Here is a 14075-nt window from a genome sequence, read left to right as displayed (position 1 = left end):
GTACACAATACTTTGTTTGTACAGTACTATGGGGCATTGAGAAATTTCAAAAGGTTTTAAAAGGGTATGATTGAAAATGAAAGGAACGCCAGTGCTTGATTACAAGATGCAAACCATGTTGTCCAGTTTTACAAACGTGTGTGTGTGTGTGCACGTGTTTGTGCGTGCGTGCATGTTTTTGCGTGCGTGTGTTTGTGCATGCCTGCGTGAGTTTGTGTTTGTGTGTGTGTGTGTGTGTGCGTGCTTGTTTGTGCGTGTGTGTTTGTGCATTTATGCGTCCGTGTGTGTGCGATCGTGTGTGTGTATGCTGTAGGCTATCGCCGGCCTGCTAAGGCACAATGTCATCAACTGCAGTAAGGAGCATTTGACCCTCCTGTCTGAGCGCTGCAGAGACCCCTCTGTCCAGGTCAAGAAGAAAGCCATGCAGTGCCTAACCGACCTACTGCTGGTGAGTAGGCTATGCTTACACACACGCGCACACACACAATGCCGAGACCACAGCCCCTATAGAACAGCCTTGCCACTCGCTATTAAGCCCCATTGTACCAGTTGTTTGTATTAGTTCTATAGTTTTTGGCTGCCGTTCCAATGAGTTCTCCACTAGTCTCGCATCGGAGACCAGAATGAATGGGACCCAATGGAGCTAGATGCTAAAAATCTTAATTTTCACCCAGGTCTCATCAACAAAGCTCAGATTTGAATGTCGTTCTGGAGGCTTCAATAAGGGTTTCACTCAACAGTTTCATAAAAAAAAATACATATGTCCGTTTGATTTGTTACAGGAGGCGTTTTTGTTGCTCACTACTCGCTAGCATTTTGTTAAGGATGTGACGTCATAGACACTTTTTAAGCATATGCGTGGCTCAAAGGATCTAAAACTCAGCCATGGGTATTTTCTATATACAGTCTTTCGAAAGCAACATCCGAATTACACAAGAAAAAATCATATACTGAGATAAAGGCACCATGAGGGGTTTTGCTCCATAGGACTCCAATCATTTTGGTCTCCGGGCCGCCACGTGGATAAGGGTGGAACTGCCACTACAGCTCTAAATCAGGGTGACCACCATAGAACTAATACAAACCTGCCTCGTTTCGGAAACTGGAAATACACTGTGAAACCAGCCAGTGGCGTATCTGGTATAGAGAATCTGTGCTGAGACCAGGGTTCACGTTAGCCGGCTGTGGCCGGACATTGGCCGTTTGCATGCATGAATGACCGGCAAAATAAAATGTTCCCGGACAAAATGTCCGACAAAAATGACTGCAATTAGTCAGTAAATAATATTAGCCCATTTTAAATAGGCCTACTTAAAGTTACAAAACACCAGTAGGCCTAATATGAAACTGAACAAAGCTGAAAATATTTGTGAATAGCCTATGTAACTGAACTTGTCATAAACAGCACGCAATATTGCTTGCGCTCTCGTCCCCACCGTCGTTGTCCCCAATCACGTTATGCTTATAATCACTTGACTCACGCTGGCTGCTGTGCTGTCGAGGAACGATTCTGTTTTTTTGTAGGCTATTTTTACCAATATATCAGTGAACACAACAAAGGGCATTGCATTTGCAAAACCGTTTCATGCCCAGTTGCGAAGTCAAGCCTAACGGTTGGGGACTCAATGGCATGCGCAGCATCGCAGCATCGCATCACTTTCATTTTTACAGCTTTAACCTCTGCTGAAAAATGGTGGTGGATCTCCAAGCCAAGTAGGCTACAGAGGCAGAGGGTCAAGTTAAACATTCCAGAGAATGATGGACTCGTGAGAAGTCCCAGTGAAAGTGCATGCAGGGCTTTATAACCGTTTTCATCACCGGCCAAAACGGGTAGCCCATAGAGCATCGTACGGAACGTGTCAATTCCATTACTTTCGAGAGCGCAGGAACACAACGCAATAGTTCAAATTTCAGTAGCGTCGATACCTTTACTGTACTATTACAGGCATCACCTCGTTACCCAATTTGAGTAGGGAAATCCTCTTCGGGTTTGCTGATAAAACACACTGTTTGAGTTGATAATTTAGGGATCTGCGCACAGCACGTTGGCTGGCTGTTTTTTTTTCTCTCTTTCAGTTCGAGCTCTTGAGTGTGTGAAAGAAAGCGCGCGTTTACTCCCCGGCCCGTGCGCACAAGCAGGGCTCTAAATTAACACCAACCAACTGGCCAAATGTTAGTGAAATTTAAGTTTTGCTGGCAGGAAAGACCAATTTAGGCCTACTACACTTTGACCCATTAGGGAGTGTGTGTTTGGCTATATGAGGGAAAGTCCGTTAGATATTTCAAATGTCCGGTATTCTACAATACAGCCGGCCACTTGTCCGGCCAGTAAGAATTCTAGCGTGAACACTGGCCAAGACCCCTCCGTCTTGCCACGCAGTGCCTATCCGACCTACTGCTTGCTATGCACCCCCCCGACACCCCCCCCCCCAACACACACACACACACACACACAATGCCAAGACCCCTTTGTCTTGCCACGGAGTGCCTCACAGACCACTTGCTGCTGAGTAATCCATGCTAATCCTAAACACACACCCTGCAGGTGGACACACACACACACACATAAATGTATACTGTAAAGTTAATTTATCTTTAATAATAACGTGTCCCACCTGTAGGCGTGTCCGGATCGTGGCCTAGTGCAGGAGGCGTGGCTGCGTGGCGTGGCGGTCACCCTGATGGACACACACACACACACACACACACACACACACACACACACACACAATCACACACACACACACACACACACACACACACACACACTCTTAGAAACACCTTTACACACCTTTAAACACGGTTTACACCTAATCTTTTCTGCTGTAGGCGTGTTCGGATCGTGTCCTGGTGCAGGAGGGGTGGCTGCGCGGCGTGGTGGTCACCCTGATGGACACGGAGTCCTCGGTGCAGGAGAAGGGCCTGGAGCTGCTGGACCAGGTGCTGCTGCAGCACATCCGGGACCCCAAACACTACGCCGACACCAACCAGAGGCTGGCCTGGGACCTGCTCAAGATGCTCTGCGACCAGTGTGCCGATCTGGGGTAGGTACACACAATACATTACATTACGTAACATTACATTTATTTTTATTATTTTTTAATATTTTTAGGGCCTTTTATGCCTTTATTGATAGGACGGTCTGAGATGGTGACAGGAAGCGAGTGGAACAAAGAGACTGGGTGGGATCAGGAAATGACCCCGGCTGGACTTGATATGTGGTCCCTGTGGACATGCAAGCCCAAATGTGGGGCTGCGCCACAGCGCCCCCCATGTAAAATTACATTTATAATGTACAATATATCCAAAGTGACTTACAGTCCAGGACATAATCATAGCATACGTCACTTGATGATACGAAGTGCACAGAAAACATACAGAACAACAGGAACGGGAACAAAAAGTGCAAATGCCAAGTAGTTAGTGGGTTTTTTTCCCCAGTATATTAGCACAGGGTTAAGTAGAGTACACACACACGCATGCCTGCATGCAATGCTAACACCACAAACCAGCACACAGAGACCTCAGGTAGCTGTGGTGTCATACGTACACTGTACACTGTGTACTCTGGCTATTTTTCAGTCTGTCAAAGTGAAAATTATTCATCATCATGACCGTAATGCCTTTATTTTTTCATTTTCCCATCTATATCTCTATCTATCTATCCCCCAGCTGCTACTTCCGTAGAGCCTTCCACACGTGGTCCAGGCAGAACAAGTTCTCTGCTGCGTTCGTGAACACCCTAATCAAACACACCAAGACGGACAATGCAGCCGCTGCCTGGATGATGTTGGCCAGGGTGGCAGGGGCGGCCCCGGGACTCGATTACCAGACCATCCTGGACGAGTGGGACAACCTACGGCAGTTAGTACTAACACAACATTAGTACAATATTAGATTAGATTGAACCTTAAAGGTGCACTGTGTAATATTTGTAGCAGTTTATTTCCAGAATTCATGCTGCCCATTCAGAAATGTTGCCTTTTCCACAAATGCGAACCACCACCATGAAATCCGAAGTGTTCATTATGACTGGAAAAATGTATACATGAAAAAGCGGATCTTCTTCTTTGGTCTGCCATTTTGAATTTCTAGAAATAGACCTTTTTAGCTGCAATATGTACTATACATTTGTCGTACAAGTAAATATTAGGTTATTATTTAGCAAATATTCATTGGTTCCCAAGTGGAGGGTCGCATAACCTGACGGTCGCCAGCTGGCATGTTTCACCTCTGTCTTCGCGATACCATCTGGGAAGCATGAACTTTGGAAAGAAACTGCTAAAATATATTACACAGTGCACCTTTAAAGGAACAGTCATTATTTAGGAAATGTGTCAATTGTACACCTCCCCCAAAATGTGTTTATTCGTTCTTTCCTTCCTTCCTTCATTTATTAATTTCCGGTAATATTACTTCTTAGCTTGTATCATTGAAACGGATGGTGCCAAAAAATGGTATTGTACTACTTGGTCCCATTCAGTTGAATGACGCATGTTGAGAAGCAATATCACAACAGTCAGGGAACAACTTGAAGAACAGGAGAAAGGCAAAACTCAATTATTGTGGGAAATGAAGTGATGCAGTATGGCTTTAAGGTGAAGGCTACTTTTCCTGATTGATCTAGGAGCAGGGAGGTGAAGGTGGAGACTACCTGCCACATCCTCTCCGTGCTGGGAGACATTGGCCAACACCTAAATGACTACACCAGGGAGAAGGTCATTGGTGAGTCTAGTGTATGGTATTTATGTAAAAGACACATTATTGCTTCTTTAACATTGTTTGGGGCGCTGTATTGTTTTCTCAAATAATTATTGGTCCTCCCAAATAAACGAATCAAACTGTGTGTGTGCGTGTGCGTGTGCGTGTGTGTGGTAGTCATTGTTTTCTGTAACAATAATGGCTAGAACAATTTGCAATTGAGACATGAACCTACCTAGTTAACAACTAATCAAAGACCCTGTTGTCACTTTCTATTCAGAAAGGGTGCCATGTGGACTATTAATGATCAATGTCCCTGCCCTTTTTTGTTTAAACTCAGTATAACAATATGCACTAGATATCCAAATTCAACTCATTGGACATAATCCCTGTAATGTATTTGCTTCCAGCATAACAGAAACTTCTTAATTATTGTTATTCTCACTGAGAAATCAAGAGAGATGTCTAATTTTAGTGTGTGTGTGTGTGGGGGGGGGGCATTGTTCTAGTCATTGCTTTCTGTTAATTTGCTGTTGTAGTCTTAGTCATGTATATCCATATGACCTTCAGTGTGCGTGTGTGTGTGTGTGTGTGTCCATCCAGAGGACGTGATGGGGCTGCTCCGAGGATGTGCGATGCCCACAGATGTCATTCATGCTGGGATTGAGGCGCTCTGCAGGCTGGACAAAGAGGAAAACAGACGGGTGTGTGGGTGTTGGTGTGTGTGGGCTAGCTTGTGTACCGTCCTACAGGTTTCACCCACGGAAATAAATACACATGATTACTGATATAATTTTGCTCAAGGTATTCATCATTGTACAAATATGTCATGGAGTATGAAAGAAGAATGTGGTGTGGATATTCTCTCTCTCTCTCTCTCTCTCTCTCTCTCTCTCTCTCTCTCTCTCTCTCTCTCTCTCTCTCTCTCTCTCTCTCTCTCTCTCTCTCTCTCTCTCCTCCATCACCTCATCCCTCTGTCTGCTCTGTTGTCTGTCAACTCTTCTCATCCCTCCTCTTATCTCACCATATTGGGACACCCTGTAACTTGTCGCCTCCTCCTCCTCCTCCTCCTCCTCCTCATTTTCCTCTCCTCCTCCTCCTCCTCCTCCTCCTCCTCATTTTCCTCTCCTCCTCGTCCTCCTCCCCAATTCTTACTTTTAGCACTGTGCTGAGCTGGTGTCCATCTGCCAGAAGTATCTGTCCAACGCCGTTTTGAGAGCCAAAGCATCTCCTGAGGACATGGACACTAAGATGGTGGTAAGGCATTTTCCTACTTCCCATAGTTTGCTAGTTTTCCTGATGACGTGCGCAAAGCATTGATTCTGAATCATCAGAAGCGGAATAACCATAGTCGAAAACCGCTAAATTGGCAGTCTCTAAATACAAGTCATTCCCAATTTTAGCCAAAAAACTAAAAAAAAAATGATTCAACTTCCTATCCTGTCCTCCAAAATGCCAAAGTTGTGTGATGTGACAGTCGGTTATTTTCTGTACTACTTTCGGAATCCCAAGACAGTTCAAGGTAATACGACTTAAAGCGGACTCACCTTCTCATTCAATGCATTCTCTTTATTTTCGAGGCTGTTTACAGTACGTTGTACATTGAAACCTGTGGGACTATCAGTTTTGCCATGTTGACATCAGATGGACTGATGGACACCGTTGGAAAACTGCTAGAATTCATATTTTTTGTTAAGCACATCATTCTGTATGTGTTCGTGCACAGTTTTGATAACTTTCCGTGAAAATGTACTGTAGATGGCCACTAAAATAAAAAAAGAGAATGCATTGAACGAGAAGGTATCCAAATGTTTGGCCTGGTGAATGTAGATGCATGGTGAATGTAAATCACCCCACTCTTGTCTTCTCTCTCTCTCTCTCTCTCTCTCTCTCTCTCTCTCTCTCTCTCTCTCTCTCTCTCTCTCTCTCTCTCTCTCTCTCTCTCCCGAGGTGAGTCACCTGTACACTTTGGGTAAGGCCTCGCTGCTCTGCCCGGAGAAGGTGGGCGACCCGGTCTTCGCTCTCGTCCTCTCCTTTGTCACCACAGCTGTGGAACTGCAGCCAGGTCAGAGCCATCGCTGTGGCAGACACAATCGTGCACGCACACGCACACCTTCGCTCTCGTCCTCTCCCTTGTCACTACAGCTGTAGAGCTGCAGCCAGGTCAGATCCACCGCAGTGGCAGAGAGTGAGACAGAGGCAGGCACACACACACACACACACACACACATACACACACGTACACAATGTCTTCACTCTTGTCCTTCCCTTGGTCACCATGGCTGTAGAACTGCTGCCAACACTGGCCCACACACACACACACACTATAGACATTTACTGACATGTGTGTTTCAGACATGCACATTCACTGCTGTGACAAAGAAATATTCATGCTCTGGTCTGGGGGAGGCAGTAGATGTTGATGCACAGTAAGAGTACATTTATTATACTGTATATTACTAATACTATTCATATACTACAGTGCCCTCCATAATTATTGGCACCCCTGGTTGAGATGTGTTAAAAGCCTTAAAATAAATTCAGTGTTTATTGCAGAAGAATACTGTCACACTGAAAATTTTAGGAAAATGTAGCCTTCAACTCAAATGAATTGTAGGAAAATAAAAAAAATCCCTGACTAAAAAATAATTATTTTTCATTAAATCACCTGTTCCACAATTATTGGCACCCTTAACAATTCCCAGGAAATAAATATAATTGAAGCATTTCTGTCATTTCTACAGTAGTTTACAAAGTTTACCAGAGTATGTAGGAACATTTAATTAGTAATTCATCACTTCCTGTTTCCCTGGGGTATAATATGACGTGACACCGAGGCCATTTCTCTTATCCACTCTTAAACATGGGAAAGACAAAGGAACACAGCATACAAGTGAGGCAGATGTGCGTCGACCTTCACAGGTCAGGCAGAGGCTACAAGAAGATTGCCACTCAACTGCAGCTGCCCATATCTACTGTGAGAGGAATAATTAAGAAGTTCAAAACAACTGGAACAGTGGTAAACAAGCCTGGACGAGGACCCAAGTTTATTTTGCCACCACGCACAGTGAGGAGGATGGTAAGAGAAATCAAAATATCTCAAAAGCTCACTGTTACAGAATTACAACAAATGGTAGCATCCTGGGGTCACAAAGTCTCCAAATCAACCATCAGGCGCTGTCTACACGCCAACAAGCTGTTTGGGAGGCATGCACGGAGAAAACCTTTCCTCACCCACAATCATAAACGCAAACGTCTGGAGTTCGCCCAGCGGTATTGGGGCTTCAACTGGGACCGTGTGCTTTGGTCAGATGAGACCAAGATTGAGCTTTTTGGCAACAAACACTCTAAGTGGGTCTGGCGTGCCACGAAAGATGCGCATGCTGAAAAGCACCTCATACCCACTGTGAAGTATGGGGGTGGGTCAGTGATGCTGTGGGGCTGTTTCGCTTCCAAAGGCCCTGGGAAGCTTGTTAGGGTGCATGGCATCATGAATGCTTTGAAATACCAGGACATTTTAAATCAAAATCTGTTGCCCTCTGCCAAAAAGCTGAAGATGGGTCGACACTGGGTCTTTCAGCAAGACAATGACCCTAAACATATGGCCAAATCTACACAGAAATGGTTAACCAGACACAAAATCAAGCTCCTCCCATGGCCATCTCAGTCCCCAGACCTCAACCCCATTGAGAATCTGTGGGGTGAGCTGAAGAGGAGAGTACAGAGGAGAGGACCCAGGTCTCTGGATGATTTAGAGAGATTCTGCAAAGAGGAATGGCTGAAGATCCCTCTTTCTGTCTTTTCCCATCTTGTGAAACATTATAGGAGAAGATTAGGTGCTGTTTTGTTGGCAAAAGGGGGTTGTACAAAATATTAACAGGGGTGCTAATAATTGTGACACACATTATTTGATGTCAAATAATTATTTCTTTATGTGGGATTTTTTCCCCACTGAATAAATGCACTTGTATTGAAGGTTGGATTTTTCTCTTTTTTTCCGTTAAGGTCACATATTATTTAGAGAAAAATAATAATAATTGGAAGCTAAAAAACACATCTCAACCAGGGGTGCCAATAATTATGGAGGGCACTGTATATATTCATCATATCCCAAAATATTTATAAAGAACCACTTCCTTTTTGTTGCAGATGGCAGTCCAACAATCATTATGAAGAATCTCAAGCAAAATATTGAAACTTTGTTACCATTTTGGCATCAACAAGCTTATAACAGGGTTTCCTCGGGTCATGGAATTTCATAAAAGTTTTTTCCAGTCATGGAATTTTACCATTTTGCATGCACAGTCATGGAATATCATGGAATTTTCTTAACAGTTGTGTAGAAGCTAAAAACATTTGGTGTGTAACATTGTTTCTTACTGGTTGGTTATACTAGAACGCTTCGCCAGAGACGGTTTGGTTTCACGCTGTAAAGTGCAACATTCTAGAATGAAATGAGCCCACCTAAGTCTGGCGGTGGCTCTGCGCCGGCTCTAGTGAAGATAATCTTCAGTTTTCACACTTTAAAACTGTTTAACGCCATTTCTTTTTACGGAAGTGGTCATGGAAATTCTGTTTTTTTGGGTCTGGAAAGTCATGGAATATCATGGAATTTTATGAGTTAGAGTGGGAACCCAGTTATAAGCGAGGCTCTGCATGAACAGGTTCATGATGATGCACGTTCACTTTTTCCCCAACAGATGGCGATAATGCGTTGCCCGGCAGCCAGCCTCTGTCCCAGTTCAAGCAGACCCCCATGCCATCCACAGTGAGAGCCCATGCATTCGTCACCCTAGGTAAGAACTGGGGCTTTGATATTCGCTTCACTGCATGTGTGAGGAAACTTATTTCAGTCTTTGGCTGCGTTTTCCCCCCCTCTTAAGCTATTCTTTCCATTATTCCTTCAGATCCCTTGTTTTTTTAAGATCATATTTCAAACAAATTCAACAGTCAAATTAACAAACAAATTGTGTGTGTGTGTGTCTGTGTGTGTGTGTCTGCGTGTGTGTGTCTGCGTGTGTGTGTCTGCGTGTGTGTGTCTGCGTGTGTGTGTCTGCGTGTGTGTGTCTCTGTCTGTGCGTGTGTGTCTGTGCGTGTGTGTCTGTGCGTGAGTGTCTGTCTTTGTCTGTGCGTGTGTGTCTGTGCGTGTGTGTCTGTGTGTGTGTGTCTGTGCGTGTGTGTGTGTGCGCGCGTGTCTGTGTCTGTGTCTGTGTCTGCGTGTGTGTGTGTGTGTGTGTGTGTGTCTGCCACAGGTCAGCTGTGTCTGCAGCATGAGCAGCTGGCGTTCCGCTGTCTGCCGGCACTTGCACGTGAGCTGGAGACTGGCCCTCACACGGTGCGTATTGGTAGCCAGGCCATGCCATCCTAGTAGTGATGCAACACCTTCAGCGTTGCTCCTAGTCAGGACAAGAGCAATACAATATTCCTCCCATTTTATCGGGAAGCATACAACCATTAACAAACCAAGGGAGGCAGGTTGACCATGCCGTTAGATGTTAATTGTTATGCTCTTGGTCAGACCAAGTCTCAAATATATTTGAAAGTCGATTATAATCAGGCCAGCGTATTGGTGGGTGGGTGTATGTATGCAGGGCTGATAGTATTCAGGCTCCATGCCTGATTTCAGGCTTGACAGAGTTTGCAAAAATAAAAACATTGATAATAATTAGCCATTAGGTTCTTCTTATCTCAGGAAGTGTTACAGGTTCAGGGTTTTCTTCTACTATCAGGCTTGAATAATGGTCATACACAGGCTATTAAATGTTTGAATAATGTGTCAAAATAGGCCTACGTTACGTCACTATGCAGTATCTTGTCGGCGTTAAAACAGGGGGAAAAGTTCAGGCTCAGGATTTTTTTTCACCATCACCCCTGTGTATGTGTACTTTGTATGTTGTTTGTGTGTTTATGCATGGGATATGTGTTTTGTGTATGTGTGTGAATGTAGGTATATTGTTTGTGTGTTTATGCATGGGATATGTGTTTTGTATTTGTGTGTGCGCAGTGTTAGTGGTTTTTGTTATTGTTTTGTTTTGTTGTACGTGTGTGTATTAAACTTTTGTATATGTACCTGAGACGATGTGCAGTAACATGGTATTTACTGTGTGTGTGTGTGTTTATGTAGGTGGTGCGTAGTAATATAGTGGTGGTGTTGTGTGATCTGTGTGTGCGCTACACCAACATGGTGTCCCTGTACGTTCCCAATGTGTCCTCCTGCCTGGCCGATCCCGCACCCGATGTCCGCAAGACTGCCCTCGTCATGCTCACCAACCTGTTGCAAGTGCGTACTGTGTGTGGAGACTGACGGACACACACACACACACACACACACACACACACACACACACACACACACACACACACACACACACACACACACACACACACACACACACACACACACACACACACACACACACACACTAATATACACTGTCCATACACCATGTTCCAAGTTATTATGTAAATTCAATTTCTCTGATTGTCAGAGGAGTCATAATTTTTAACCTTCTCGATGATGGTAGTACTTTTTAAAATTAAAAACCGTTCCAAATTATTGTGCAAAAGACTTTCTGAATATTTCTTTTTATTGTTAAGAACTGAAAATGGTTATTTGTTGGATTGGATCATCTGTTAAATCAGTGGTTCTTAGTGGGCTTAACCTGGGGTGCGGGCACCCTCTGGGGGTGCGCCTGAAATTTCAGGGGGTGCGCGGAATTTTGTTTGTGTTAAGATTGTGACTCATTGTAATTATTCACTTAAATCATTTTTAGTGTGTATACACATATAGACGTTTGGTTTGGGGGTGCGCGGCTTGTCTTGAGCACAGGTTAGGGGGTGCTTCAAGAAATAAGGTTAAGAACCACTGTGTTAAATGAAGTCATAATGATCGTAGCCATTCAGCATTCGAGCACATTCAGTCTCCAAAATGAAATCCAGTGGTTTACACCTGGGCTAACAAGAATCTCCACACACCACATGCCAATGACCTCTGACCTCTGTGCCCTATACAGGAGGAGTACCTGAAGTGGAAGGACTCTCTTTTCTTCCGCTACGCTGCAGCCATGGCTGATTCTGTGCCAGAGATTGCTAAGTATGATCTATTTGATTTATGAAATATTTTGATATAAAATGAAATGTATTAAAATCATGCCATCCAAGTCAAGGAGAAAAGACAAGTGCCGCATGGGTGTAAATTCTTGTCTCGTACATCTGTTTGGGGATTCAAAAGAATGAAGTCTAAAAAGAAAAGAAAGAAGAAGATCCGAGGCATTGGCTCTGAAGAAGGCCTAGTAGGCCTTTTTTTTAGCAGAAATAAATATTGTGAAAATCTTGAATGCCTTCCATCTTTATTTAGTCATGCCATCAAGATTGCCCTCTTTAGGTGTATTGGCGTGATATACAGTAAATACATATTATTGTTTGTTGTTGCTGCTTGATTGCCTCAGATAAACTACTTCCAAGACTGTAAATGCTCCTCTCCTCCTCCTCTGTAGACTATGTGAGTACTGTCTGGTGGACCGACTGCTGAAGAAGAACCCCAATATGTTCTACCAGCATTTCATCGAGTGCATCGTCCACTTTAACTCCTACGACAAGCACAGGAAGTACAACAAGTTTCCCCAGACTGACAGGTACTACATATATACACGTAGTATAAGGAGTCCGACCACTTAAAATCCTTTTTTCTTTATTTTTTGGGGTTTTTTTTGTATTCCATGGCAGAATAGATAATCCAAACAATAGTGACATTAGCTGTGGTTGCACCACTCTGATGTGTGCTACTACTAAAACGTCATTGACCCATACATCTGTTGTGTTCCAGGGAGAAAGCCTGGGTATTAACACACACACGCACACACACACACGAGTATGCCTATTCTATTGCCATTTAAAACACATTCACATGATATTAACCATGTACATATCTCATATTGTGTTGTAGAGAGAAGGCCCTGTTCTCTCTGCGAGGCCTGAATAAGCAGCCCAAGCGCTTCAAGGTCTACAAGTTTCTGCTGAAGCACTTCACAGACGAGCAGCGCTTCAACACCACCAACCGCATCAGGAAGGAGATCCTAGGTATTATACCCTTAACGTTAGAACACACATACTCAGTGTTGTGTAAAGTAGAAGTACTCTTACAGATGTTACAGATGTAACATGGTCTCAACTTTGTAAGATCATACTACTAGTACTGTAATTACATCGGTAAGAGTACTTCCACTTTATACAGCTCTGTACATGCTCACACACTTAAAGGGATAGACCACCCCCAGGCAAAAATGAGTCACTCCCCGCAAGTCCCTAGTGTTAAGTCAGCAAGCAACCTTGCCACTGTCTGAATCAAATTGAATGCTGCCATATTCAGACAGGGTCTGGGTCACCTGGAAAACTCTTCTGCTCATTTATTCAACCCAACAATGCAGGGAGTGACTCAATTTAGCCTGGGAATGGGGTTGTCCCTTTAAACATGAGGTTCGTGGTGCTTCCTTTTCCCTCATCCATCCAGACGGTTTCCTGGACGAGACGATGCCCCTGGATGAGGACGGCGCGGCGCTGCTGTCGGACACCTTTGACGTGCTGAGCCTGAAGGAGTTGAAGCTGGCGGCCACCACCGCCGCAGCAGAGGCCGCGGACGAGCCCCAGGACGAGCAGGCCATCATCGTCAAGACCCTCCAGAAGAAGCTCATCTCGCACGTAAGTTGCAGTCATTAGACTAGAGGCAAAGAAGGTGGATCTAACAGGAAGCAAAGGCCGATACAACGCCCATAGCAATATGAATGAACATCAGACAAATTACATTGGAATGCATTGGAAATGTGTACAGGATTTCTACATAATATGGTAAAAATAAATGTATGTAGCTATAGGAAATTCTTCATTTATGAATGCTTATACCATCTCATGTGTTTTTTGGCACAACCAGTGCAGAAGTTAGTTCTATAAGGCTAAAGTTGCCTAAGTAGCTAGCCATATTATTACATACCTGCACTTCTATATTTACCCAGACTACACAGAAGAAGCTCATCTCGCACTATTGGGACAATAAAGACTCTAATCTACATCTTGGCTTTGGTGTGACACTTTTGGCTTTGGTGTGGGTTTTTTTGTGTTTATTGTATCTTCAAATAACTTTGTAATCAAGCTCTTCTCTGTCTGGGTTCTGTGGTTCTGCAGGCCCAGAAGAAGAACTTGATTGAGAACATCATCCCAGTGGTGCTGGGCCTGAAGACCATGCTGGAGGAGAAGCGGTCCCCTGTCCTGGGCCACCTCATGTGGTATCTACAGGTCAGAGAATTCACATTATTATTAATTTCTAATGCTGTCCTGCATTTGCCTGCCCCTTGCGCCATGTTGGTATTCTGACTTGCCAG

The 14075-nt window shown here is 44.1% G+C and overlaps 1 protein-coding gene across 1 annotated transcript in view; it reads left to right on the top strand.

Annotated features, from left to right (window-relative positions):
• The window catches only part of ncapd3 (non-SMC condensin II complex, subunit D3), a 32772-nt gene that overhangs the window by 10473 nt on the left and 8224 nt on the right, over window positions 1–14075 (top strand). The window contains exons 15-29 of the mRNA XM_063221582.1: window positions 314–448; window positions 2830–3044; window positions 3673–3864; window positions 4628–4725; window positions 5305–5405; window positions 5863–5958; window positions 6652–6766; window positions 9402–9497; window positions 9954–10036; window positions 10826–10981; window positions 11715–11794; window positions 12198–12335; window positions 12647–12780; window positions 13211–13398; window positions 13879–13989. Coding sequence (XP_063077652.1) covers window positions 314–448; window positions 2830–3044; window positions 3673–3864; window positions 4628–4725; window positions 5305–5405; window positions 5863–5958; window positions 6652–6766; window positions 9402–9497; window positions 9954–10036; window positions 10826–10981; window positions 11715–11794; window positions 12198–12335; window positions 12647–12780; window positions 13211–13398; window positions 13879–13989 — 1938 coding nt within the window. The remainder of the gene's footprint in view (window positions 1–313; window positions 449–2829; window positions 3045–3672; window positions 3865–4627; window positions 4726–5304; window positions 5406–5862; window positions 5959–6651; window positions 6767–9401; window positions 9498–9953; window positions 10037–10825; window positions 10982–11714; window positions 11795–12197; window positions 12336–12646; window positions 12781–13210; window positions 13399–13878; window positions 13990–14075) is intronic.

Source organism: Engraulis encrasicolus, chromosome 17, assembly GCF_034702125.1.
Source record: "Engraulis encrasicolus isolate BLACKSEA-1 chromosome 17, IST_EnEncr_1.0, whole genome shotgun sequence".
In the NCBI taxonomy this organism is placed as follows: Eukaryota; Metazoa; Chordata; class Actinopteri; order Clupeiformes; family Engraulidae; genus Engraulis; species Engraulis encrasicolus.
This window is presented reverse-complemented; position numbering and strand designations above follow the sequence as displayed.